The sequence below is a fragment of the Ochotona curzoniae genome, unplaced genomic scaffold (assembly GCF_017591425.1).
Source record: "Ochotona curzoniae isolate NIBS_2020 unplaced genomic scaffold, NIBS_Ocur_1.0 contig_883, whole genome shotgun sequence".
Classification (NCBI taxonomy): Eukaryota; Metazoa; Chordata; class Mammalia; order Lagomorpha; family Ochotonidae; genus Ochotona; species Ochotona curzoniae.
In genome coordinates this window covers 7,330,197-7,358,077 of record NW_024466599.1, presented here as the reverse complement: position 1 = coordinate 7,358,077, position 27,881 = coordinate 7,330,197, and the positions used below count along the sequence as shown (strand labels likewise).

The window sequence follows — 27,881 nt, the reverse complement described above, 5'->3', positions numbered from 1 at the left end:
AACAAAGCCTGCCTGTCCCCCCCAACAGCCACACAGTTCATGATTCCAACAGGCATTCATTAGGCACCAGGCCCACTTCTGCTTAACCATGGGCAGGGAAAGAACAAGGGAACTGGATCAGCCTCTGCAGACCCCAGCAAAAGCCACTGGTAGGCTTCGAATCTTGCACGAGCTGTTTCCAACAATGTGCAACTTAGAAACCCAGGCTAGGAAGGCATTTTAGCAGCACCTAGAGTGCCCCAGCACATATTATGCATAAACGAGCAGGTTTTTTGTTTTTTTTTTTTACTGAATTTCTCCCATGTACCAGACACTGGTCATACATTGGATGCCAGCTCAGGTGCTGGGATCCAGAGGTGGTGCCTTTGTGGATTGAGAACAGGATTGCCAAGAAAGCCACGTCTCATTGCACCAACTCCAGCCTCAGCAGGGACACTGCTGTGACAAACTCCATAGACAGCCGGCCACTTAGAGCATCCACCATTGGCTCAGGCTCTCAGTGCTTCGGAGAGACACTTCCCTCTGCATGGAGAGCCACCGCTCTCTGCCTTTCTGGACTCTGATTCAGGACCACCTCTCACAGAACACACCTGACAGACCTGAACAGGTGGAATGCCCATCTCACAAGCTTCCCCGAGCCCCATGAGTTCACCCTCTCTCACTCCCACACTGTTCCCTTACTCAATTCCTTCTGCTACACCTGTCTACCTTGCTATCTGACTCGCCAAGCTACTCTCCAAGCTGCTGTGCTGCTCACGAAAGGTCTCTGTTGTGCAAATGAATCTCTCTAGGAAAGGAGAGGCACAACGAATGGGATTGTCGACACGGCCCACCCAGCCCTGTCACTCTGACTGAACAATGGAGCCTACACACACACACAAACACACACACACACGGTAGATGTTGGGAACTGGGCTGCAGCACATGCTGCTTTTCCCAGGAAACCCACGTGCAATCCCTGACTACCTGTGCAGTACGCAGGCCTGGTTACTATACAGCTGTTAACTGCTCTTTCCCTGAAAACCTGAGCTCTACCACAGTAGAAAGTGGCAGCGGGGGGCCGGGGTAATAGCCTAGTGGCTAAATTCTTGCCTTGTATCCACTGGGACACTATGGGGGTGCTGATTTGTGTCCCAGTTGCTCCACTTCTCACCAGCTCTCTGCCTGCATCATAGGAAAGTAGTAGAGGACAGCCCAAAGCCATGGAACCCTGCACTTGTGTGTGGGACACAAAAGAAGCACCTGGTTCAGGCCCAGTGAAGTAGCCTAGTGGCTAAAGTCCTTACCTTGCATGTGCTGGGATCCCATGTGGGAGCCAGTTCATATGCTGGCCACCATGCTTCCCATCCAGCTCCCTATTTGTGGCCTTGGAAAGCAATTGAGGACAGCCCAAAGCCTTGGGACCTTGCACCTGCATGGGAGACACAGAAGTAGCTCCAGGCTTCTGGCTTTAGATCGGCATAGCTCTGGCTTTGTAGCTACTTGGGGAGTCCCAACAATGGAAGATCTTTCTGTCTCTCCTTCTCTCTGTATACCTGCCTATCCCATATATAAATCTTAAAAAAAAAAGTGTCAGCAGGGATGCTGACAGACTTGAGCTCCGGTCACCCCCTCCATCTCTTGCAGGCTGATTAACCCTGGACAAGGCTTCACCTTTTGCGACTGTCTTCTGATGTGTAACACTTCTCAACTCGGTCCAGACGGATGGTTTTGGTGAGCTACTAATTCCAGATCGGCTGGAATTGGACCAAACAGGAATGAATAATGACAATCATAGTCACAACATTCATCCTGAAATTGACTACCTGTGGGATCATGGAGTTCTCAAGCGGAATGCCGTGCTCTCAGACCCGTTGGCATAAAGTCACCGTTTTACAGGCGCTGAGAATTTTAGTTAAATACGCACAATTTTATTGATTGAAGAGATTAGGACAAAAACATTAAACCAAATACAGACAAAGCACCAGAGCCCATAGATACCCACCATGCATGTCACCCATCTTTCCTTTTACAAGGGGCTTAAAAAATAGGGGAGAGGGGAGAAAATAGGTCCGTCTTGACACAGCACCATCTTCCACGTGTTAAAAAAAAACCCTCTCTCCTTTATATCTTCCATTATCAAAATATAATCAAGGGCAAATCCATGGCCGCCTTGTCTCCTGATGATGAACGGGGAAGCCACTCCCCTGGGAATGCCAAGGGCAGGCCTCCTGCTGAACAGGCAAAAGCATCCAAGAGTCTGCACACACATGCCACGGACGACGATGAAGCACAGATTCAAGTAACATTTACACACTAGAGTCCACGGGTTACCTATCCCAAAACATGACTCATTCACAAAACATATACAGGCAGTACAATCCAAACTGAGGTACTAGGAACTCAAATATTTATGCCAAAAGAGTTCTGTATTATACAGCAATAGAAAAGCCGTAATAAAAAAAAAACAAACATGTCGCCACTCAAAATCAAATGAAGCTATCTAAAAAAGCCAACTAGAAGGTTATTTCAGGGACAGAAATACTCAAACAAAACAAAAAAAAAAGTCATCAATGTTAACTACAGCATGTAACATGTCATCCCAAGTCAACCCGTAATTGAAGTACTGGCTTAACACATCACAATGTGACATTTGCCTTTAATAAATAGAAGAGTTCTTGAAAATACGAAGGTGCGTGTTGGGATAGAGAGTTGCTTTTATTTATATCATCCTAGATTTCCGCCATCATGATTCCCGCACAAGTCGACTGAGGGTCTGTATCCAATCCAGAGGACCTTCCGGGATCAAAGTATCATCCCCCACACAGAAAACTAAATAGCTGCCCTGTATTTTATACACCTGGGACAACCAGCTCCGCTTCACTAGTTTCCAAGAAAACAGACAAAACGTCCAGCTGAGATCCAAGTGTGGCCGGAGGATGAGGCTCCGTGAGTGTCCCACACTCCCAGGCCAGCTCGGCCACCAGGAATGCTTAGCATGCAAACCCGCCTTGCTCACAGGGGGAAAAAATGCGAAAGGGAGTCTGCTCTCTGGTTCCCCTTTAAACTCTGACAGCAGAAAGGCGAGCTGCCCGCAGACAGGCAGCACAGGACACATGCCTTCAGGAAGCCATTCTCCCGCAGTTTCCTAACCAGGATATTACCTAGTCTCTTTCAAAGAAATGAGTTGAGGAGAGCGATGAAGAGACACAAGCCGGACTTCTGTTTTCTTTGAGTTTAGCACCCAGGAATGGTGTCCGTCTGTGCGCACCGAAGTGTTTCTAAGTGATCCCCCAGGAATTATCAAATAGGTGGCTGGCTTGCTTAAAAAAAGAAAAAAAAATTTTTTTTCTCCACCAGGTGACTTCCCTGAATCAATAGAAGAAGTGAAATACTAACAGTGCGATGCCAAGATGTGTATTTGAGGCAGAGTTTTGAATCTATCCGTATCTGCAACTAGTTCTGAACAAAATGAGAAGTGGAGTTGGCGGAAGTGGCCCATCTGGCAAAGGGGTGATCTCCCAGGCTCTGGTGAGGGACAAGAAAACTTAGGGGTTTGGGGGGCTCCTGCCCATCTGACCCAAGCCCCAGCCCCCGTTTCCAAGCCCCATGCTACATGTCCCCTCAGCTCCCGGAAGGGCCTCCTTCTTGGAACCAAGAAACTTGTAAGTGTGAGCATCTTTCCTGCCACCCAGCCAGGTGACTGCAACGTGTCCCCTGGCAGAACCTTCAGCCGCCCTCTCTCACTCCAGGTGCCTGCTAAGTCCCTGTGGGGCGGGGCATGAGTTCAGTTAAAGAAAGGGTCCAAGTTCTCCTCCATGTTGACATCCGGCACCAGCTGGTCAGACACCTCCTTAGCACCATATCCTGAATTGGAGACGCTAAAATCTGTAGAAAACCAAGGGTGGTCCAGAATCTCCTGCGAGGTCAGCCGCTCCGAGGGCTCCCTCCGCAAGATGCTTCGGATGAGGCACTTGGCCTTGGGCGACAGAGTCTCTGGAATGTTGAACTGGCCACGCCGGATCTTGCTGAAGAGGGAACTGGGCTCAATGTCATGGAACGGGTAGCGCCCCACCAACATGGTGTACAGCATGACACCCAGGCTCCACACATCGGCGGCCTTGCCCGAGTAGCTGCCGCTGGTGTTCAAGATCTCGGGGCTGACGTAGGCTGGGCAGCCGTGCTTGTCGGACAGTGAATCGTCATCCCCCCGCAGGATGTAGGCATCTTCCAGGCTTTCCAGCTTGACACGAGTCCTACAGGGAAGGGAGAAAGACGTGAGCAGTTGAGCAGATATAAACAATTGTAAACATATGAATGAAATGCTAGAATTATGGATTAGTGAAAAAAAGGGTTAAATGATAAGAGACAGTATTATGGAGGGGATTAGGAAATGATTGGCATGGGGGGGAGCAAATATGTGGTGAAAGGGAGATATACTGGTGATAAATACGAAGAATATTATTAGAATAAAATCTTTATAATAATCAAATGGAAGAGGAGTGGATGGTTGTATTTTGATGGAGTAGGGTGGGGGGAAAATGGGTTGGGTTGAGATATTAATAAAGATAGATGTATATAGGTCAGGATGGATAGGAGGGATTATGTTTGTAACGGGTTTTGGACCATTGGAGATATGATTGGGATGGGATAAGAATATGAACAAAGTATAATTTATATAACTTTGGGTTTTAGATGTTATGGATTGGGATGTATGGTGGTGTTAAGATGGAATTGATGTTTGGTAAAGTACAGGATATATTAAGGGGGGGAGATGGATGAATGGAGGTGGGGAAAAGAGTTGATGTATGGTTAATTGGGGTATGTTAGAATTGATTGTGGTAAGAAAACAGGATTTAAGGCATGTAGAATGTGATTGGGGAGTACATGAATGAGTGAGGTAGAAAAAGCTGAAGAATGGGTAGGGTAAAATTTAAAGAAGGTGGATTAAATGGTAATTGTAAATTCAGATTGAAAATGGGTGGATAATGGTAAAGGAAGGGGGGAAGGTGTGGGTGTGAGTGTGTGTATGGGTAGAGTGTGTACAATTGGAAGGAAAAATATTTGGAAAGGATAAGTAATAATATGAAGGGTTTATTAGGAATAATTGTATACTGATGGTTTGATGGTATAAATGTGAGAAAGGGGTGTTGATGTGGGATGTTGTAAAGATGTTGATGCAAGGGTATATGGTATTATTAAAATGTAGGTGAGGATTAGTGTTGGGGTGGGATAATGGTGGTATTTAGTATGGTTATAGATTTATATATATGGGTTGGGTGATGGAGGAGGTATTAATATAGATAAGGATGGTAGGTTGTGTATGAGGTGGTAAGAGTGGAAGTGTATGTAGGATATGATAGTGTTATGGTTGGTTTCTATAGGAAATAGGAGATATAAGGGTGAATTGGAAATGAGGAGAAGTGGAATGTGGCCATGAGAAGCCCCCTTTTCCTGTCCTGAGAAGCCCAATGCCCTCCCTCCTGCACTGCCAGCAGGGCACTGTCCTGCTGATGTCAGCACCTGGGCTCATCCCACTCCACCTCAGCCCTAAGGGTTTCTGTGAGGGTGATGAGGGACAGGAGCTGCAATGCGGACCTGGCACCCAGAGCCCCTTTGCTTCCTTCATCTCAGACATGCTTGTCTTGAGCATCTACTTGCATGTCACCAAGTGTTTGGGAGCCAAAAGACAGAGGGGGTAAGTGAGTGCATGGAGAATGATCCTGGTGCCATGGTCCTAGGTTGGGGCTCAGCTCTCAGCTCTGTCTCCTGCTGCTTGCCTTCCTCCCTGTGCCCACAGCACTTCATCTCTCAGGGGGATGGCAATGGCCACGGAGAGCCACAGAGGAAGGCGAGGTGCACACTGACCGAAGGATAGCTGCTGGAAGCTCCCTCAAGCAGCAAACCTGCCACATCAGGCACTGGTTCACAGCTCTCCATTCTGGCTCACAGGAGCCAGCAAGGCCAAGGAGCGCCTTCGTTCCTGGATCCTTTCCACCAAAGTGCAAACATGTTTGTGGCCATGGGAAGAGGCGTGTGGCTGGCAGGGTAGTTGGTACCTGCTGTGGCTGTGGCTGAGTTACTGCACCACTGCTTCTCAGCCTTGAGGAAGAGCACGAGAATGCAACGTCACCTTTTGTTTCAGTGTGCTGAGCTACATGGAACACAAAATTTACCACTGCAAATGTTTCAACTTTGCAGTTCACTGGCATGGGGCACAGTCACAAGAGTCTGCAACTTTCTGGACAAGGCTGTTGTAGTCTCTGCCAGGCTGAGCATCCGGTGCTGAGCAGTACACAGTGGCATGTCACTGTCTTTGGCCTCCCTCCCCACACTCTATTATCCTTCATGGTGTGTGTTCTCCTACTGCTATGGTGAAGGCTCCACAAAAATCTGAAGGCACTAGATGTGCTAATCTGGAAATGAGCTGATTACAGCCAAATCCCTTCTGTTTCTTCAAATCTAAGGCGACAGGTGCAGCTGACACACTGGCCTCAACAGATGCCACGAGGAGCAGAGCAGGAGTAGGATGGAGCTGCCAACAGAGCCACAAGAGATTCCCGGCAATTTGCTCCACTGCTCTCACTGGTCACACCTCACACCAGGAGCAAGTAAGACTCCTCACTCTCACCACCTAAGCACCAGCTGCACCTGTGGGATCGCTGAGATGCTCGTCCCCTGTCCATAGCACCAGCAGATCAAGCACAGGTCTAACAATCCAGAGAGCCAGGGAGCAGGGTTTTCTCGTCCAGAACCCTCCCAGGCAAGGTCGACGCCATCATCATGGCTGCAGGCAATCCCCAAGGCCTCTAAGCAGTCTCTCTGGCCACACTTGTGCTCTCCATCCTGGCCTGCCTATGGTTCTTTGAACACACTGTGCCCACAGTCCACAGTCAGTGCTGTCACCTGCCCCAGCAGCTCTTCCCCAAACCCTGGGCCAAGCAGGTCCCCACTCCCAGAAATGGAATGGCAAAGGTCTTGCCCACCCATTCTACACAAAGTAACACTACGCCTTCTCTACCAACATTCACATCAGCACTGCTGGACGGACATCTGTCCTGTGTATAGTGGGGGGGATTTGGGTGATCACTTCCAGTCCACCTGTAAGAGGTCAAGGACTTGTGGCTGAAGTCACCCCATCCAAGGCAACACCTGTGTTGGCTACCACACCTACAGCACCTGGTTGCACAGCTGCTATGCAGAAACTGTCAGTCCTGCCTGAAAAGTCACACTGTCCAACTGCACAGCGCCTGGGTGCACAGCTGGATGGGAGTAGGGGTCCCTGTACTGCCTACCAGGAAAAGGCTGCCAGAATGAGAGAACGAGGGAGCAGGGGTTCTGTAATTATGGCTTTCCCAGAGTTGGGGTGAGAGCAAGACATGTTTTAGAGACTGTTCCTGGTGCAGCCAGATGTTAGCACCTGGTGGCTGCTATGTTAAGTTATGCCTGAAGCCTTTTTCCTTCTGAGCCCAGGCTCTAAACTCTACAAGCTGACTCTGACCTCACCCTCCTATCGCCAGCCCACAGTGCCCTCCTCCCCCATTCCAAGTATCCTGAGCCTCTCCTGGATGTCCTCTTGCCATCACAGATAAGAACCACAGACCACAGTTAAGATCCCTCACCCTGCCCATCCACTGCCCCATCAGAGTTCTCCCTATTGCTCCTCCACCTTAAGACAAGGGCAGAAGCTGTGCAAGCTGAATGCTTCAGGCTCCCAGGCAAAACGTGTACACCCCATGCTACCTGAGTTTGGCTGCCTTAAGTGAACCCTTGGGGCACTATGCCCCCTTCCCTTTAGAGGAATGTGAGAGGCAGAACCAGGGTTGGTCTGTGTCGCCTGGTTCAGGCTGCACTGCAGGGTGGCCACCACAGGAACTGGGCTGGTTCCGAAGTCAAGGCAGCCTCTGGAAGTCTGAGAGTTCTGTGTTCAAGCTCTGGTCTTGCAAATCCCCCGTCCCAAACACCCAATGCTTTCTCCGTAACAACACAAGCTGTGGACATACACAAATTGTCTTCAGGAAACAAGGAAAATGTGCATTATATAGAAACCATGCATAGACTTCAAGGGTTTTTTTATTGTTTTTTTTTTAAACATTTGGGCATAGCTTCATATAAGGTTCTCTAAAGTTTATGAGCTGAACTTGCCATGCAGCAATAGAATTCCTTCTGGCAGATGCTGTCCTAATGCTCGGCAAGGCACAGCAAGGTCAAGGTTGGTCAGGGATGGGTGCTTCCTCCTCTCAGGCGTGCCTCCAATGCCCTCCATCAAAGCAGACAGCACAGGTGCACTCATGCCAGGGAGAGCTACCACTGCAGGTTTCTGCACCTCCAGTGGCAGGGGGCGGGATGGAAGCAGCAAAGGAGCCTAGCGGAAGGACGGGGAGGAAAGGCAGCCTGTGACCTGGCCTCCTTCTGGAAACATCCTGGACTTGTTTACATCATCCCAGGCAAGGGTCCAGGCAAATGGTCTGGTTTACGTCTTTAAACAAGGACCTCCTGGCATGCCCACTACAATGGGGAAGTGGACGGAAGCCAGACAGGCGAGCAGCGTCCTAGCTCTATGCCCACAACTTGCTGTGCACCTGCAATGAGCTGAGGACAGGCTGGTGGCAGCTGGGGGAGGGCTGCTGACCTCCCTCCTCTACAACCCCCCCACCCTGCACTTTCAAGTGCCTGCAAAGGACATGTCTGGTGTGGGCACTGACCCAGGCCAAAATGGAAATGGAGACAAATGTGCAGCCTCGCAACTTCCTGAGGCCCCCTGGCATCTGGGGATGATGAAGCTTTCAGGCAAAGCAGCCGATTTCCATGAAATGCAACATCTGTGGGCCTCGTCATTCAAATGCCTACTAACCATGCAGGCATTGAGGAGACTGTGATCATTTACAGAATGTTTACTCTGCCGCATGCTCCTCCACCCCTGGCTAGGCACTGGGGACACCACAGGACGCAACAGGAACCTTCTCAGGCCCCAGGAGATGACGTAAAAGGGGAGCCCAGTAAGGGGCAGACCTACAAGCATTGGTGGCCACCACCTTGACCTTGTTTAAGGTAGAAGGGACACTAGTCCTCAACCCCAGTGGTGCCAGGGAAGATTGAGAATCAGGCCCCAAACGCAGGTGCCAGGCTTAGGGATGCTGCGTACATATCCCATCACAGGTGCTTTGCACCTGAGCTTCACCTGGCCTGGAATGTTCTTCCCAACTTTGTGTCCAGCTCAGGCCCCTCAATGACTCAGTGCTAAGTTAATAAGGCTGTGCTGCATGCAAGTACTGTGAGTGGAAATGAGCCGTAGAGCATGACGATCCCCCAACACAACAAAGGGGTGGTGACAGGGTTGTGCCCCAAAGCCGTGAATGCCAGCAGCTTCTTCCTACAGTATCTCATAGAAGAGCCATCTCCCCACAAGGCAGGAGCTGAGCACACCACGTGGCCAGGCAAGCTGTACCCCGGCGTGCCTTCAGCAATCTGTCCCTGGCACAGGAAGGGAACAGCCTGCTTGGCTTTCAACCTGCTGAATGAACAAGGCTTTCACGTGGGCAGCCTGGATACTCCATGACTGCCCTGTCCAGCCAGGCCTTGTGTCACGCAGATCCTGGTGCCAGGTGACAAAGGCCAGAAGCAGTAGGGTGCTGCTCTGTGGAACAGCCAAGGTCAGCCGCGAGAGTAGTGACTCCTCCAGCCACTCCCAGCATGGCCGGACAGCACCCACAGTCATAGAGTCCAGCTGGCAGTGCGGATGCTGGCTCTGTTTCAGCCTCAGTTTCCCTCAGGGAAAGAAGAGTCAACCACATGGCCTGAAAAGGTTCTCCAGGCTTCAAAGCACCTGATTTTAATGTTTCCTTTATTTGTGAACCTGCAGGGGCTGCAACACTTACTTTGTGACAGAATATTGTCATCCACGGCGGCAACAAGAGCCACTATGCAGGAAGCATCTACTGCACGTGGAGATTCTTTTAATAAAGACTTATTTTATTTTTATTTGAAAGACAGAGTTACAGAGAGAGAAGAGGAGAGGGAGAGAGAGAGAGACACTGCACCTGCTAATTTACTCCAAAAGCTACAACAGGAAGCTGAGCTGGTCTAGAACTAGAAGCCAAAAGCAACCTTTTGGTCTCCCACATGAGTGCAGGTGCCCAAGGCCTTGGGCTGTGCTCTGCTGCTTTCCCAGGCCATAAGCAGGGAGCTAGATCAGAAGTGGAGTAGCCAGGACACAAACCAGTGCCCACATGGGATGCTGGTACCACAGGTAGAGGGCACAGCCCACCACACCACAGCGCTAACACCACATGTGGAATTGTTAATTGCCAATTGATAGACATTCTTTGTGAGAAACAGGGAAACAGAGGCACCTAGAATAAAATATTCTAGACCACACACATGATAACTCAATAGCTTAGATTCTGCTGGCACCTCCCTCTGTGAAATGCATCTGCCACTTACACATCCCCTTAGAGCCAAAGAAACAGAAACCTCTCAAGGCAGACCACAGGTTGACGAAATACTACGACATCATGTTTATTCAGCACTGAACAAGCACAAAACCCACACGTACCTAATCCCTGTAACTTCTGGTAGAGGTGTTGGGATCTGCCCATTTGTTAGGTGCCAAAACTGAGGTGCAGAAAACAAATGAGACTTTTCCAAGGCCACCCAGTAAGTGAGAGGCAGAGCTGGGAGGCAAACCCAGATGTCCCGCCTCTAAATTTAGCACTCAATCCATAATAGCAAAACTTGCCTCCACGAGCAAAACATGCTTAGCATCTAAATGTTGAAGCATCACACTGGGCTCTTGGCAGGAAGAGGGGAGGACAGGGCGGGCCAGGGTGGGGCTAAGCTGGGAGTTCAGCCAAAGTGGGCCTGTCAAGAACAGGAAATCCGGTGGCCTGAGGTCAGTGCAATCCACTGAATCATGGGACACAGTGTGGTAGAGAGTCCGGGCAGGCCAATGTTCAAGAGCAAAAGGTCAGCTGCAGCCAGGCCTAGGCATGCTCCGCCTGCTACTGCAAAAGTGTCCTAGTGGCCAGTCCCATTAGGCAGAGGTCCCGGGGTAACTGCCAGACAGGTGCCTGGGACCACAACCAGCAGCAGGCTGACCCAGCAGCCCCGACAGGGACTCAACAGGCAACTAGACTGCATCGTCCAGCCTCCAGTGACAGCCACCTGCACATCAGCTTAGTGGATCCAGTGAGTGGACCCAACTCCTACCACAGAAGTCAGCGGGTGAATCTGCAAGGGGACATTGCAGAGTGCAGAGAGCAGAGCCTACAGGCCAAAGGGCACAGGGGAGGAGCCAGGCAGCTCGACAAGGCCAAGTGGTCCTCTCACTGTTTTACAAATCAGTCCAGGAGATGGATGGTGCCCACAGGTCTGAGGTAGGAAACCCCCGAAGCCTAAAAGCATGACAGAATGGGTGAACGAGCCCAGCAGGGGTGCCAGCCCTGTGCTTCTGCACGCAAGTACACATCTGGCCCCTGACTCACCATGGCCTGAAGGAACAGGAATACCTCCACTTAAGGTGCCTTCTGACTCCCTGAGACAGCCCACAAGTGCACCCTGACAGCCACATGGCCCTCACAGGGAACAAAGAATCCATCAACCAAACTCCATCGACCACTTACACCCCTGCATTCCCATGCAGTGCCAGATCCCTCCATCCTCCTCTCAGAGAAGCTCCTGCGGGCCCAGCAGGCAGGGACTTTACACCAAAGGTTCTGTGCAGGCCAGGGGGGAATGCAAGCAGAGCTCAGGAAGGACCTGTGCACACCTGTCCCTCAGCTCCACCTGCTTGGCAGCCCAAAACCTGGGCTCACCCGCAGAGGGCAAAGGCCACAGGGGACACACTGAGGAGGCAGGGCAGCCCGGCGCTGCTGGAGACAGTCTCACAAACAGGCCTAGAACCTTGAGTTGAGTCATGATCTTTCTCTCCAGATCAGTATATTCATCGGAAAAAGGTGAAACAGCTGGGCCGAAATGCTTCTCTTCCTATCCGACCCTTCCATGCCACTGCCAAGCTCAACTCCGGACCCTGTTGCTCTGTCACCAGCCCCAGGCCACCACGTTCACTTCCAGAACCCCACACCTGAACCTCTCCTTGCTGTCTGTAACACCATCCAGGCTTGCTTCTCTTGTGCTGCAGGTCAGCTCTGATGTCAGGACACTTCCCAGGGTCACGGTCTCAGCTCAGCCATCCCCAGAGGCCCCTTCGGCATCATCACTCGCTCTAACATGGCTTCTCCAAGACCTGGAGGTTCTGCTCACACCCCCTGAGCCCATCCCCCACAGTGTCAGCCCATGCTCGCGCAGGAGGCCAGGCCCCACCCAGACAAGAGCCTCTCCACACCTCATGCCACTTCCAGGAGTGTAAGTCGCTCCCCCAGCTGTGTCACACATCAGGCAAGGGCTCCACACACTGATTCTTGCAGTTCCAGAGGCTAGCGCTCTAAGTAGAGCAGAGCAGGGACTTCATAAACAACTGCAAGATACTATACCTGCCCCATTTAGATCTCGCCAGCTCCAATCTTCTATGAGGAGCAGAGTGCCTGGGGATGAGTCTAAGTGCTACAATCAGAGCTGCAAGACATCTAGAACAGATGAGACTTTGTTCCACGATGCAGAGAGACTCCACAGAATGCTGAGCAAAGACACCAAAACGGTCCCCTCCATTGCCTCCATCTTCATTAGAGCTGGTGGATCTCTTACGCTGTGCTATCTATGTCTCTAGAGCAGGGGTGGGAACCACTTTTCTGCCAAGGGCCATGTGGATATTTATGACATCATCTGGGAGCCCTATAAAATTATCAACTTAAACTTGATCCTGCTGTAAATTTATTGCGTTTCAGTCCTGCCTGCAGTTGCCTTGGCTGAGCCAAGCCCAGTGATTTTGTGAGGCGACATTCTCCGCTGATATTCTAGTATATGAAGGGCTGCACTTAACATCTGTTTGATCCACCATCATGTGTCCACCAAGCACTTACGGTGCTAAGCTTGGCTTGGAGGACAGTGAAACAAACAGATGTATAGGGGGAAACAAGTCCATCTCTTCAAAACTGACCCATGGGATATATTAGGGTGGTATGGGGCTGGTTAATTGATGACCTAGCTGACACAGCTATTCAAAGAGAATGGGAACAGTTCCACTCAGAGGGTGGTTGGACTCTCAAGGCACATTTACTCCCACCTGCATAAGGGAACCCCTCCAGGGGCTAGACGAATCAGAAAGACTCTATCCAGTATCTGCTTTCTAGGGCTAATCTACTATTTGCCAGCCTGGCTCTGGAACCAGATGACCACAGGACAAACCCCAAGAGCCCACCCCTGACGCAAGACCCTTCTCATCTCTGAATGGTGATAGCAAAAGCACTTTATTCGTTACTCTTATATTGTCACTTTCAATGAGGTGGCACATCAAAATTCCTTCCATTCAATACAGTACTGCGTTGGAACAGGACCTGATAAAGCGTAGTCCCTGGATGTCACCTCACTGAAACTCAAGTGGGATTTCTGTGTCATTGGCCCCTGCGGTGTCCCCAGCACCTAGAGGGGTGCACAGCAGATATTCAGTGACTGAATACTTGACTCCCCAGGTTTTCGCTTGGCAGCAATGGCAGTTGCACCTTTATGTATCTCCAGAGTGCCAGGTGCTGAGCTGGGCAGGTCACATGATTTCTAACAGACTTCAGAGCAGGTGAAGCCAAGACCACAGGACTACATGAAAATGTACAAATCTTAGCACTATGCCCTCTGGCTAGTCTGCCCGGAGCAGCTCATTTGCTAATCTATTTTTAAAAGATTTATTTATTTGAAAGGCAAAATGGCAAAGAGAGACAGAGACAGGGAGAGAGAGAGAGAGAGATTTTCCCTTGGCCGGATTATTCTCCAAAAGGCCACAAACCTGAACCAATGCTCCAATGCCAGGATCACAGGCAGTAACTAAACCCACTGTGCCACAGCGTTGGTCCCAATCAGCTCAGTGAGTAAGAGCTGGTAGTTAACAGCCCAGCCAGAACAATTGCTGAGGAGTATCTATTACTTCACCTACTTCTAAGCATTAGGATCCACAGCTCTCCCCTTTTGGATGAGAAACGCCCCCATGCACACACAGGCTCACACTGCCTCTGAGAACAGCAACTTGTATGAACACCCCTCTTGTGGAAATCACTAAGTCAAAACGCAAGTGATAATTTCTCACTTGACTTAACTCTGAAAACAGTTCTCTGAGCAAGCCGTGTCCCTGGGTGGTCTTCAGGCTCTCCAGGCTCTCCACTCCAGGCCACACCACGGTCCCCAGTGATCCCCACTATGCCTTCCTCCCTGACCCTGGCATCAAATCCAGCCTGCACTGATCCTGCCCAGGATCTGCATTTCTTCACACAACAGCAAAGACTGTGATGTTCAGGAGCGATGAACACAGCAGCAGCTCTGTCTCCAGGCCAGGAGGTGAGCGGAACAGCCTGGAGACACACCCATCCTCAGACTTCAGGGGGCTGTGTCGGAGATGGCGACCACTGCCATCCACGGGAGTGACAGGAAAGGCCAGCCGGCCCCGAGGGTGGGCTCCGCTCCAAGCACGCAGAAGCGGCCTACACGAATGAGGACCTTCCAGGAGCTCTGCCTCCCTCACAGCAAAAAAGCACAGCGTTTTCCTACATCATAAAGAGCCTGCAACTTGAACAGCCACCATGGTCACTAAAGAGCAGAGCTCGCTGGTTCCAGGACCCGTGCCTGCCCTCTGTAACTGCATTTGACATGGAAAGCTCAGGGGATATGGGAGCACCTTGAAGATCTAAAGGTACAGCCAACCCAGACAGCAAAGTGCTGACTGCAGGTTGGAGGGGGTGGGAGGAGGAGACAGGCTTCTCCCACTGCAGGGAGGGGCAAGGCTTTGCACCTGGGCAGGTGATGGTTATTGCAAGGTGGCCCCAGCCGCCACTAAGCTGCGGCTGAGCTCCTAAGGGTCCCAGCTTCCATCCTGTAAGAGAGGGAGCAGAGGAAATGAAACCTGCCGTGTTCAGAGATGAAGATTATCCAGACAAAGAGGACACAAGTGAAGACAGGGGTGCTCGGTTCACACGCCTATGGCTGTCCAAGGAAGGGTCAGCAATGACATAGCCGAGTGGGGGAGGCAGCAAGCAACCTGGTCCCAACAACAAAGTCACTTTGGCAGCCCAAGCCAGGAGTACTGTAGGAACAAGCCCCACAGCGCCCTACTCGTTTGGGACAGCCCAGGGGTGCACCAGCTCTGAGGACAATCCAGTCACCCCATTCCTGAGCCAGCAGGGAGACAGTGGGCACAGAGCAGGCTCACTGCTGGGGACTGCTGGGCCAGGTGCTGGGCTCACTTCTGCCCATTCATTGAGTTCTACAAGGAAAGCCTTCCTGTTAGTCCTGCTTTACGGATGAGGCAATCTGAAGTTACGCAACAGGTCGAGGTCAGGTTTCCTAATACATGCAAGGGCAGGGACTGGAATCCAGAGGTGACTCTGACCCACAAGGACATGGGAGCCTTCTCCCAAGCCTGACCTTCCCTTGAGGCACAAGCAGGGGCTTCTAAGAACCAGCTGACCAAGCAGATGAGCCCAATAGCACAGCCAGAAGTGGCAGGCCGGAGGGTCCCGGGGTACTCCCTTTGGGGATTTGGACACATGGTCTGCTTTCTCTCGGGTCCTAGCCCAACCCACAGATCACAGCACAGACGTCTTGTAGGACCTGAGGACGTGAGGTGCACAGCCGGGGAAGTTTGTTCAGTCCTCAAAAGGCTGCTGAGTACAAGGGTCTGTCCTTGTCATCGTGCAAGCAGAAACCCAGAAACTCTGCTCTACCGCCACATCAGGGGAAGGCAGGGAGCGAGGAAGGGAGGAGCAGCACAGTGGCCAGTCCTCTTCCGGGGTGCCCGGGGCCATCTTGCCATCTGAGCCCTTCTGAGCCTCAGATGCCAAAACAGATACACTTGACTCGCAGGGCCATTTTCTAAATACTGACTGAGTGACTATAATTAAACACGAGAAAAGACAGAGGAAGACGTGGCCTAAGTCTGAACCCCCACATCACTAGGGCAGCACTCTGCAAGTGGAGGCTGCCAACGGTAGTGACTTCATGCTCCAGGAACTCACGGAGCCCAGGGCACGGCTCACCCATAATGGTACGTTTATCAACCACTGCAGGCAGAGCCTTCACTTGGGGCGCGCTCGCCCCACCCTGTGAGTCACAGGAGCCTCTCGTGGCAGCCTCAAGGCAGAGGGACCAGGAGGACTTCCGCCGTGGGGACACTTCAGCTCACACTCCTTCGGTGACTTATCCAAAACCACAAGTGGTATAGCTGGGGTGAGTCTAGAACCCAGATCAAAGGGAGCTGCTCGCTGCCAGCTCCACGGAACAGCAAAGGGCACACTGCAGGTTGAACCGCAGGCTGGGTGTCACCTGCCCGAGTTTGGTTTGCAGAACCGTCGGCAGGCACATGGAGTCCCCACACTATTGGGCCTGCATCTGCAAGGGCGGCCAAGCACACACAGCTGGAAACACCGCCATCTGCCACCTTGGCCTAAGGAGTCGGCCCTGCAGGGTTCTGACCAGGAGGGGCTCAGCCAGCCTCACTTGCAATCACAGAACACCGCTGTGCAGAGGGGCAGCTGGGTGACCCCAGGCCTCACAGTGGCACCTGCAGAATGTTCTCCAGTGCCTGACCAGCCCACCTCCAACAGGGCCTGTGCATAAGGGGTTTGAGAACAGGCAGACTCTACAGGTAACTGCTCCAAACTCTTGCAGATTTCAGCCCTTGCTTCCTTGCACTGTTGATGTTATCAGGACAGTAGGGAAGCACTGCCTTAGCTCTACTGCAGGTGACGCCATGAGGCTCAGGGGTCACAGCTCGTGGGAACACAGTCCAGAGAGAACCCCGTCCCCTAACTCCTGCACTCGCACTGCTGCCACCGGAAGTGCCTGACACCTGCTTCCCTCTTGGCCACCGCTTGAGTAACTCTGCCATGAGACTGGAGAAACAAGGCAAGACACAAAAGCAGACACTTCTCATTCTAGAAGCCAGTGAGAGAAGGCAAAACAAGAGGCCACCAGAAATGCTCCACTTTCACGAAAAGCTGACGGCTGGGAGGAGAACAATTCTCCTTCTGAGCCTCTGATGAGAACATTCACAACACCCTCGAAAACCAGAGACCTTCTCCAGGCTGCCAAGGCAGTGACACCTACCACACTGCCAAGTTCGCAAGGACCCCGGCACAGCGAACAGCAGCAAAAAGGCTTGAGAGTGGAACCAGAGATTCCTAGGCTGGCCCCCGCCTCAGTCTGGTCACTTAACCCCTGCGTAGCCTGCAACCTCACCAATCCGATGGCAGCAGGGCGGGGGGTGGGAGGGAGCAGTGGGATCCATTCTCCCTGCTGCAGGTTCCACAAAGTTTTGAGACCGGATGCGGCAGAGGTGTGCTGGCCAGCGTCCTTGTGGTGGCTTACAGCCCTGGTAAGAGGGGAGGATGCTCTGTAAAAATCAAAGGCTCTGATGCAGCGTGCTTACGTCAGGAAGCCGTTCTGGTTTCACGGCCACACCACACCTCCTGCCCTCTCTCTGCAAAGGACCACTCTCTCACAGAAACCAGAGGCACGCTGCACTGAACAGCACACTCCATGCCATGGAAGCGTCTACATGTGGGTGTCTATTCTCCCTGGTCCTGGGCCATCACAGCTCACCCTCAGCACCTAGCCCGCCTTCTCCTAGTGGGAAAGCAGTGAGGCTCGGGATAGAGGGCAAGGAGGCAATGCCTCAGAGTGCCCTCCCTGCTTCCTTTGCAAGGTGAAAATAGAGGGCTCCGGCCTCTGCAGCTCTGCCTCTGGGCACAGACCCAGACAGCTGACCCAGAGGAGTTCACTTTTGCTCTCTGCATTCTATGGCAGGGGACATCCCCTCCAATGACTCTGTTCACAAACACGCAGAGACTGGGGCCCAGGGGCTCAGTAGCTCTGAGACGCCACCTGCCACTCACTGAGGACTGAGCACTCCTCCTGGAGGAGGCATCAACGACAAGCTCAGACACACATCGCCTGGGAGGGAGCTCATGCTAGCCTCAGGCCCTGGGGAGACCAACGCCGGACTGCAGGAGCTTGGCTTTCTTTCTGCTCTTCCATCTACTGTAACTTTGAGGTTTCATCACCTTGTGCTGGGGTCCTCGCGCGTGACACGCCCTGTGCTCAGCTCCAGGAGTTAACCCACAACCCCAGAGCAAGCGGTCAAAATCACCAGCTCTGGTGGCTGCAGCTGGAGGGCCACTGTCAGACGCCTCAGGGCCTAGACACCATCTTCTGCCTGTGGGAGTGACCCCCAGAGTCCCAGAGCTGGGCTGGGAGTGAGTGTGGGCTAGGCAGGACCCAGTCCAAGGTCACAGAACATACTGAAGCCAAGAGCAGCATCAGATGTTGGCTGTGCAGTGTCAAGAGCAGGAGTGTATGGGGTGGCAGGCCGAAAGATTCACCGGATCTCAAGACCACGTCTATTCTGATTAGTTAATACAAGGTCAAAGCCGTCACCAAAGACCAGGATACTGACTGTTGAGCATGACCAGTAGTCCTCCCCTCTGGGGGTAACAAGGAGGAAGAGCCACCAGCCTCTGCAGGTGCGGGAGCCCAGCAGCCCTCTGCACCTGGCATCCTTGGCGGAATGATAAAAGCCCACAAAACAACTCCATGTGGATTAAAGCACAACAGGCCCTGCTCTCTCGCTAATCTCCAAAGGCTTTCCACACAGTAACTTCCTATTTGCTCCAATCCATGAAGATGAACAAAGCCTCAGCACATGTTGCTAGGTCTTATCCCTGGGGTACCACTGGGTTTCCAGTACACTGGCCCTGGATGAAGTTGCTGAACAATCCCAGGCACTGGCCCCGCAGGTGCTCATCTGCAGATGAACCAAAGGAATGAGGTGCTAGATCTGAGCTAGTCTCTCTTTCAGGAGGTCTGAGGATGCTCAAGGCAATTGAGAAGAAAAAAATTTTTTTTTAAATCCCATGAGCAGGATGCACAGGCGGAGCCTCCTGGTCAAGTCTTGGCACACAGAGAGGAAGGCAAATCCAGCTCTCCCTGCATCCCACTAAAAATGCACATTTTAAAGAGAAACAAGTGCTCCGAGGAGTTTCCACAATCAAAGTCAGCTGCGAGAGAAAGCAGGGCCTCAGCAAGGTCTGCTAAGTAGAATGTAATGAGCAAATGGCACAAGCATGAATGGAACCCAGATGCCCAGCGTCCTGTGCAGCTGTCTCCTAAAATAACCATGACCTTCACGGCGTCCTGCACTGACCACTGGGAGCGCTCTCACCTGAACACCAGGCCTGCTGGCAGTGACGGAAGCACAGCCCCCTTTCAAGTCTTAGCTGCACAATCTCCTAGGAAACCCTTCCTGACCCCTTGCCCAGCCCCGGTTAGAACCCACATCTCCATATCCAGGGGATGCCAACAGGGCCTCTGTCCCTTTAAGGCCTGTCACACTTCCTATACAGGTCAGCTTTGTCTCTTTCATTCATGCCTCCCAATAGGAAGAAAGCTTGTGATTCATACCTCGCACACACTTAGGAAAGAGCTAGTGAATGAGTGAATGAATCAATTACAAAGGAATGACTCCAGGCGGCCGTACGTTCAGAGAGTGTAGAATCCCCAAACTCCTGTCTTTATTGTTGCTGAAAACGTCACTCAGACTCGCAGCCACTTGCAGAACACAGGATCTCAGCAAAGCTATGCAGGGGGCCACAGAGGATGACCCCCGCACCCCTGCCCCGTGGCGTGTCGCTGTCTTCAGAGTAGCAGCCATTGCTTTCCGAGGACACCTCTGCATTGCACCATTTGCATCGCTTTCTCCTCCTGCGCTTTGTTCCCTTAGCCTGGACAATAGGCAGCCAAATCGCTCATTTCAGCCTTTCAAGCAATCGGGGACAAGCAACCAGCTGAGGTCTGGGGACCCCACAAGGCCCCCGAACCTTACCTCTCCTCATCCTTAAAGATGAATTTCCGCAGCTTGAGGTCGCGCAGCACCAGCCCCCCGTCGTGGCAGTGGGCCACGGCAGAGGCGATCTGGTAGAACAGTCTGGCCGCCTCCTCCTCCCTCAGCTTCTTGCAGGTGCGGACGAAGGAGTGCATGTCCCCATAGCTTCGCTCAAAGAACACATAGGCTTTGGTCTCGCCCAGGATGATTTCGGTGATCTGGTTGATGTTGCTGTGGGCAGACAGGCAAAAGCACGGGGCCAGGGACTCCTGGTAGCAGCTGATCTCAAAGACCTAAGGCGGGAGGAACCACAAGACCACGGTGAGCCGCCAAATCACAGCACTCTGACCCCAGCTGCCCTCGTGGGCTTGCAAGATGACGGAGCAGAGGAGACCTGGACCCAGGCCACAGTAGCCCAGCCTCCCAGCAGGACTGGACAAGCGACCCGATTTCCCCGGCCTCCCTGTCCTGCTGTGTGACTCAGGCCCTCAGCACTTGACTCACGGTGTTTGGGACATCCACCTGAGATAATGAAGGTGAGCCAGGGCTGCCGATCAATCACCCACTTGTGGACGAACTGAGATGAAATTGGAGGAAGTGACTGTGTCTATGTAACAGTATCTTATTCAGCTTAAAAAGGGAAACTGTGAACAATGATCAGATGAAATAGCTGGACTTTGCCTAATAGTTACCTAAACTCAATACATTCATTTTACGGATGTGGAAACTGAGGCTTGGACAGAAAGTCAAAGTTGAGCCCCCGTGGCAGAGCTGGGTATGGGCCATGGCCACCTTTAGTTTATTTGAAAGGGGTAGAGACAGAGAGACAGAAAGAGAGAGAGAAAGACCCACAGAGAGAGAGAGAGAGAGAAAGACAGACAGAGCAAGACAGAGAGAGATCTTCCAATCTGCTGCTTCACTCTCCAAATCCTCCCGCGGGAACGAGGCCTGGGGCAGGCCGAATCTAGGAGCCTGAAACTCAGCCTGGGTCTTCCATTCGGGGGATAGGGGCTCCAGTGCCTACCATTTTGCATCAGCAGGAGGCTGGGCTGGAAGCAGAGCAGCTGGGACCTGACCCGGGCACTCCAATAGAAGACGATGCTGGCACCTCAGGCGTTTACCTAACCTGCCCACAGAGCTTTCCTTACTAGCAAGTGACTGGCTTCTTTCCTTTCTTCCCTCATCAGATATGTGACCAGATGACTAGTTAGTCAATAATTTCTGTGACTCATAATTAGCATGCAAAATGCCACCGCCTTGTGGAGTTGCCAGAAAACACCCCAGCAACACCTTTGGAAACAGACCCATGGCATCTGAGTACTACAGGAAGGTGTTGAGGTGAGGAAGAGAAACTTTCATTCATCCCAAGCCACCTGCTGCATTAAGAGCAGAGTGCCTGGGCTGGGAGTGTGGTGTCCCAACTGCCCTGGCCTGTGGCAGGGCTGAAGGCATGTACTGTGTGCCTGAGCCGGGGGGCTGGTGTGGGCTACACTCGGGGGGCTGGACAGCAGGAGCCCCATAAAACACCGCTAATCATGCATATCATGTTATCAGTTCGTAGCTGTGGAGCCTCTGCAAACACTGCTGTCACGGTTATGACACAGGTGCTTAACCACCACTTTTCAGGCTGCACCCCAAATCACCAGCCCACAGGCTCTGACAGCAGCTAGCCCATCACCTAGCTGAAAAGAACAAGGCCCTGTGGCTCACTGACCTTCCTCCCCCTCAGAGATGCTGACTTGGGTCAGGAGCATCCTCTCTGGGTCCTGACCCCACGTGGCCATCCGCTCACGGCTCTGGCCCCTCGCTCAGGGGAGGGGATGCCCACGCTCAGAGGTGAGCACAGCCGGCTTTCGTTCGAGCTGGATTCCCAGATTTTTCGAAGCCCATTCAGAGACACCGATTGCCATTTAAAAATTCATGAATTAAGGTGCTTGAAGCGCCAAACGAAAAAAAAAAAAATCTGTGAGTCAAACAGACAGTGAGAAGCTCGCTAGAGAGGGCTGGTGCTAAGTCAGGCCGAGGAAGCTCACTGCAACATTGTGAATGAACCGTAATGAGGCATGGCAGGAAAGCGGCACAGCTGCTGCCACTGGAACCTAGAATTTAAGAATGAATGCTTCAACATCTCCCGGGACCACAAATCACACCCTGATACTGTCAACGGATGACCTCAGAGCGGTGACCTCAGAGGCCCGTTCAATTAGGAGCAATCTGAAATGCCTGAGTCAACAGTAATACAGACTGCTGGCAGCAAAGACCTGGGGAAGCCTCCACCATGGCACAGGGCGGTGCACGCTTTCAGGGGCTCCTGGAAACACGCTGAGTTACATAATGAGGGCAGTGTGGCCGGAGCTCGGGGCTGCAGCCAGCGCCCAAACAAGTGGGCTGATTTATAATCCCCTCTCTGATTTTTTTAAATAAAAATAGAGGTGATTTTTCTAAAAATACTTTCAGCCTGCTTCGCTTCTGAAAAACTGAACGGATATAGAAAGGAAAAATCAATCAAATATGACCACGGTGGCTTGCAAACAACACAGCCATATCCTTCCTTCTGCCGAAACAGAACTGATTCCAAGATGGTGGACAGAGGTACAAAAAGTAAAACGAGTACTGATGCTCTTCCGAATGGGAACAGGACAAACTTTTTTTTTGGTAGCCTTATCAGGCATTTGTGGGTTTTGTATGGCTGTTGAAATCATCACCTGATTTTGTGATCACTTGATTTTGTACAAAAGCAACCCACACATCTGGCTGCCAGCTTCTTTACACTGGTGAGTGTGGAGCTTTGGTTACGTAATGTGACAGCTCAGATAAGGCAGTCGGACGAAGCCATCAGTAACAAGGTTTGCAGAAAGAAGAAAAAAGAGCGTGCCCCTTCCGCCAAGATAGTCATTGTGTCCGTCTGCACCGCAGCCACCAGAACTTCCATGAAAACGATGCAGCCACACGCTTCCTGCAGCTCCTTTCACGTGCTTAGCCAAAGAAGGCACACAGACAACAACCAGGCGGGACGATTTTACGGAGAGGACCCCAAAAGCCGACTCCCTCCAAGTGACCTCCCTGGGCAGCCTTTGCTGGCACGCAGCATCTCTGCGTTTACTCTGCTTTTGTGAAAGTCTCTTTTTCTCGGTCCAACACTGCCCTAGGAAACCGGAACCCTACATGGTGCAAAACATCAGCAGGGACCTGACCCCCGTGAGCCTCTCACGGAGCCCTCAGTGGATCAGTGGCTCAAAGGCTCTGTCTCCAGGTAGCTCACACTGCTGGCTCACAACGTGCTGTGCTCCTGCGAGCAGCGCCCACAGCACTGGCAACCAGGCACAGCACAGAGCCCGCTGTGTCTTCCACCATGACCTCTGTCAAGCCCAGCAATGATACTGCACTTAAATCCACTCACAGTCACGCTGTAATTGGTGAGGGGCTGATTCCACCTCTGCCATCACTGACAGAGTGGATTAAGTACAGTGTTAGGCCAGAGGGCAGGTCTGCAAAGGACCCTGTGAGGCCAGCCCCACAGTGAAATATGTCCTGAAGAATCTGAAGGGAGAAAAGGGGCCCAGGGGCCAGAGTCCCCTCCAGTCTTAAACAAGGAGATAACGGCGAGAGGCTCCTGCGGAATCCAGCTGCAGAGTCTCTTTACTTAAAAGCATCTTCAGCCTTTGGAAAATATTAAAATGCTGCACTGAAGTTGAGCAAAAGGAGTGAGAACACTCATTGCTGGGTGATTGTGCATATTTCATGGGAGGCTGGCAGCTCTGTGGAATTCATTCATTTCAAAGGATGACTGGCCTATTGTGCAACGTCGCAGGACTTCTGAGAATCCAACCCAGCTCTGAACTGCCTCCTGAATTTTGCTTAACCGGGCACAGTTGCTCTGGGTCTCAATAAATCAGAAAAGATACAAAACACCCAAGGCTCCATCCGAGCGAAAAGCCATCTTTAAAGATTTCTCCTTACGGTCTGAGTTGGACAATCACAGAAAGGACTGGAAAGCTGCACCAACACGCGATTTTTTTTTGCAATGAAAAGACTCCAGTAGGAAGTAAGGCAAGTTCACAAAGCAGCCTGCAGTTCCTGGTCCAAGTGTGCTGGTGCATTCTCAGCTGTCAGAGACTGCACAGTCCTCACTCCCCTCCCCCACGGACACTGAGCAAACCCCAAATCAAATGACAATGGATTCTTGATCTGTGTCCAATTCTGGGTACCAATGTGTTCCACTGAACCTTTTCTTTTTTTCTTTCTGGAAACTCGTCCCCACCTCCTCCCCATGTCTGGTGCCCTGTGAGTGCACACAAAGACAGAGAGGCAATCCCACACGCATAATTCAGGCACTGTGCAGGCTCAAAGACAAAAAGGTGCCACGGTGTCCCCAGCAGTATCTACCTGCTGATCCCTGGGGCTCCCAAGGGCCAACCTCTAAAATACCGCGCAAGGTGTGTGCTGATGGGGGGACTTGCAAGCACGGAAATCCAGACAGGAAACGAAATGGGGCGGGGGGAGAGGGGGCCAGAGAGAGAGAAAGAAATTTCCTCTTCATCAAAGGTGCCCCTGAGGCTTTGATTTCCAGCGGAACCTGCCATCCAGGCAGCAGGCAAAGGCCAGGTCTCTGTAAACCTCCTGCCTGCACGGGGTCCCTGGGTGCAGCCCAAGGGGACACCTTTGTATGACTCTCAGAAAGGGCACCTTCGGAACAAAGGTTTAACACCTGCAAGGGGCGCGAGAACAATGGCTGTGAAAGGAGCCCAGGCAAGTGAATCTTAAAATTAGCCGGGGATTCCCTGCTCCAAGCTTGCCTAGGAGGGGATGAAACACTTAAGGAACCTACCATCATCCCCAAACCCCGAGTCCCTGGGCAACGGGCCCTGGCCCGGTGCAGTGAAGCTCCAGGGGCCGCTGCAACACGCGAGTCCGGGGCTCCCCTGCTCAGCCCCGCGCCCTCCCCACCTCAGGCTCTCCCCAAAACGCCCCCGCGGCAGCCCGCCCCATTGTCTGGAACGGTCTAAAAACTTCGCAACTAGTCCAGCAACAGCAGATAAACGACCCAACCAGGGAATCCAGGCCACCAACCCGCCGACCTCCTTCCCCGAGACTCCAGGGCTCCGCGACCTCCCACTCCGGCCGACCCCTGCCTAAGGGCCGGAGGATTTTTTTTTCTTTTAAACCCCAAACCCAAAGCCCTGGTGGGGCTCCCTACCTTGCACACCAGCTCCTCTCCGCTGTGCAGATGCACCGCACGGAAAACGTGGTCTCCCTCCAAAGGCTCCAACAATAAGTATTTCCCGATGCAAGAAACGCAATGCGACAAGTTCGGAGTCTCAGGCGGGCTCGGGGAGCCGAGGTTCGGGCTGAAACTCTGGCTGGGCTCGGCGGACCTTATAGACGACAACTCTTCGAAATCCTGGGTTTTGTTCCGCGATCTCCCATATCTCGCTATTGTGATGGGGGTGGACCTGTGTATGTTCATGAGTGTGGGGATCGCGCACCGCAAACAAAAAGACCCGCCGGAGGGACGAGTCGCGAGCGGGCGAGCGCGGCTGCGGGTGCCTCGGTGTCGCGGGTTGCCAGCAGAACGGGACGTGGGGTTGCTTCGAAAAAGAGCCAGGAATCCGCAGCCGGGCGCCGCCGGGCACCTGGTCTGCTCCGAGCCCGGTCCCGGGGGCACTCGCTGCGCAAGCAGCCCGGGTCCTTTTGTTAGCCCGAAGCCGCCAGGAGCGCGCAGCGGCTGGCTCGCTCTCCCTCTCCCCAGCGCCGGGCAGGAGGAGCCGCCGGGCCGCGGAGGCGGAGGCTGCAGCGCCGGGTTTCCCGAAGCGGCGCCCGGGCAGCCTTCGGGATCGCAGACGGGGCGGAAGAGCCCGACGTTGGCTTCGTCTAGTCCTGGGGGAGCGCACGGCGGCGGCGCGGGCTCCACGCGATGCAAACCAAACAAAAAGGCAGGAGGAAATCGGCTCCGGGTCTGCCGGCTCGCGACGCACGGCAGCCAGAATCCGCGCTGCACCCCCTTTTTTGGTGGAAAGGGTGGGGGGCGTGGAAGGGAGGGGGCTGCCGGAGAGGGCAGTTACCTACGTTTCAACTGTAGATGGCGTCTGAGGCTTTTCCAAAATCGCAAGAGCTCTCAAAAAAAAAAAAAAAAAAATTAAGCAAGCACAAAAAAAGAATTGCAAGGGAGCATTTAACTTGGAGCGGCCAGCAGCACGGTCAACAACAGCAAGAAGAAAAGGATCGCCAGCGCGGGGCAGAGCCGTGGTGCGGGTCGGGTGCGGGTTCCGAGACCCCGCCGGGGCTGGCCCGCCGCGCCGAGCTCAGCACAGGCGCATGCTGCAGCCGCGCGCCCGCGCTCCGGGTCTTGGTGCGAGCCGAGCCGGGAGAGCGCGCAGGGCCCGGGGCGGCGCGGCGGGCTCCGGCTTCCCCGGCTTCCCCGGCGCGAGCTTCCGGGGCGCTCGGAGGGGGATGCGCCCCGTGGCTCGGCCCACCCGCGGCGTGGCCTGGCAGCCAGAGAAGCGGGTCTCGCCTCGGAACGACTGGCGAGCACTCCGTCTCCTTGTCCAGAGCGGGGACCCAAAGTGCCCTGCAGCGTTTGTTTTGGAGAAAACTACCGCTTTTCCTTTTCTTCTGTGATTCTTCCCTTGCCCCGCAGCGGTAGGCGAGGGCAGTGTATTTAAGGATGAAAGGGGATGGCCGACGGCGCCGAGGCCAGCCCCCGCTCGGCACGCCCGCACCTCCCGGCCAGGCGGTATTAATAGTTACTTACGTGGCCGGGGATCTCGGCGCGAGCGTGGCCGCCTGTGTGCGCGCGCGCGTCTCGCTCGCGCCCGGCCTCCCCATTCAATGTCACCGACACTTTCGTGCCCAGCCTCCGCCCCAGCCGGCCCCGCCCCGCCCCCGCAGGGCCCCCCTCCTGGAGCCCCGTGCCCCTCCATCAGTCTCGCCGCTGCCATTCGCCGGGCTGCGGCTGCTACTGCTGCTCCCACGGTAAACAAAGTGCAATCTGCGCCCGGGGCGCCGCCACTCGCCCTGTCCCGGCAGCACGTCCCTCTGCGCGAGGTGAGCGCTGAGGCTGGAGAGGCGCAGCCGCCGCTCCCCAGCCGGGTTTGCCCCAACTATCCTGACCCCGCCAAGTCTGCACCTCCGAACCAAAAGACTACACCCTGCTGGCGCTCCCCTGCAGAGAGCCCGCCAGACGGCCTCGGATCCTTCAGCCTGTTCCGCTCAGATGCACCGAGCCAGGAGCGCCTGTTTTCCGAGGTGTTTGGAGCAGCCTTGCTGCGTGGAGTCCCACATTTTCGTTTCAATTTCTTTCTCCAACACTCCTCTCTCCACTTGAAACCCCTTGCTTATGTGCGTGCGTGCTTTTCTGTGGTGTCACTACCTCTTCCCCTTCCCCAGCTTGGGCTTTGAGTAGCCCATTTGACGCAGACCAAGTTGCATCACCAATCCCCCACCTCCTTGGAGTCTTGAAGCCTCCGGGTGACAAATCTTGGTGCCCGTGGGCTAGCCAGCGCTGCTGGCGCCCAGCCAACCTCCTGGGTTTCCGTGTCTCCTAGCCCGCGGATCAGATGCCCTCAGAAGGTGAGGGGAGGGCAGGATCCCGTCTGCTTGGCTGAAACCCAGGAAGAAGGGGGTATGAACCTGGAAATGAGCAACCCCCGTTAAATGTCTGCCGGTAAGCAGAAGCTATCCAGCCGGAGCACACTTGAAGGGGATGGCCGAGGGCGTGTTGACATGACTCCTGGAGCCCTCCTCCCATCTTTGACCCGTGCTGAGCCTTGTACCTGCCAAGAGGGCCCTGTAGCTGAGTATCCACAATAGGATAATACTGACTCACCAAGGGGCACTGCTCATTGTGCCGGAGACCAGGGAGTCACTTCCGGGCACAGGAGCTCCTGAAGACAGTGGCAAGAGATGGGTACAGCTCGTGACTGTTCAG

General features: G+C 53.3%; 1 protein-coding gene across 2 annotated transcripts; it reads right to left on the bottom strand.

Annotated features, from left to right (window-relative positions):
* Window positions 1-1,897: 1,897 nt before the first annotated feature.
* Window positions 1,898-26,811, bottom strand: TRIB2 (tribbles pseudokinase 2). Of its 2 annotated transcripts, none has more exons than XM_040992843.1 (3): window positions 26,706-26,811; window positions 19,955-20,247; window positions 1,898-4,235 (listed from the first exon to the last, which is right to left on the bottom strand). In XM_040992843.1, exons 2-3 carry the CDS (start codon window positions 20,107-20,109, stop codon window positions 3,767-3,769), a joined length of 624 nt encoding a protein of 207 aa, XP_040848777.1. In that variant the 5' UTR covers window positions 20,110-20,247; window positions 26,706-26,811; the 3' UTR covers window positions 1,898-3,766. The 2 variants fall into 2 exon arrangements, with proteins under 2 accessions (XP_040848777.1, XP_040848776.1); XM_040992842.1 differs by having other exon boundaries at window positions 25,152-26,751.
* Between the last annotated feature and the right edge of the window lie 1,070 nt (window positions 26,812-27,881).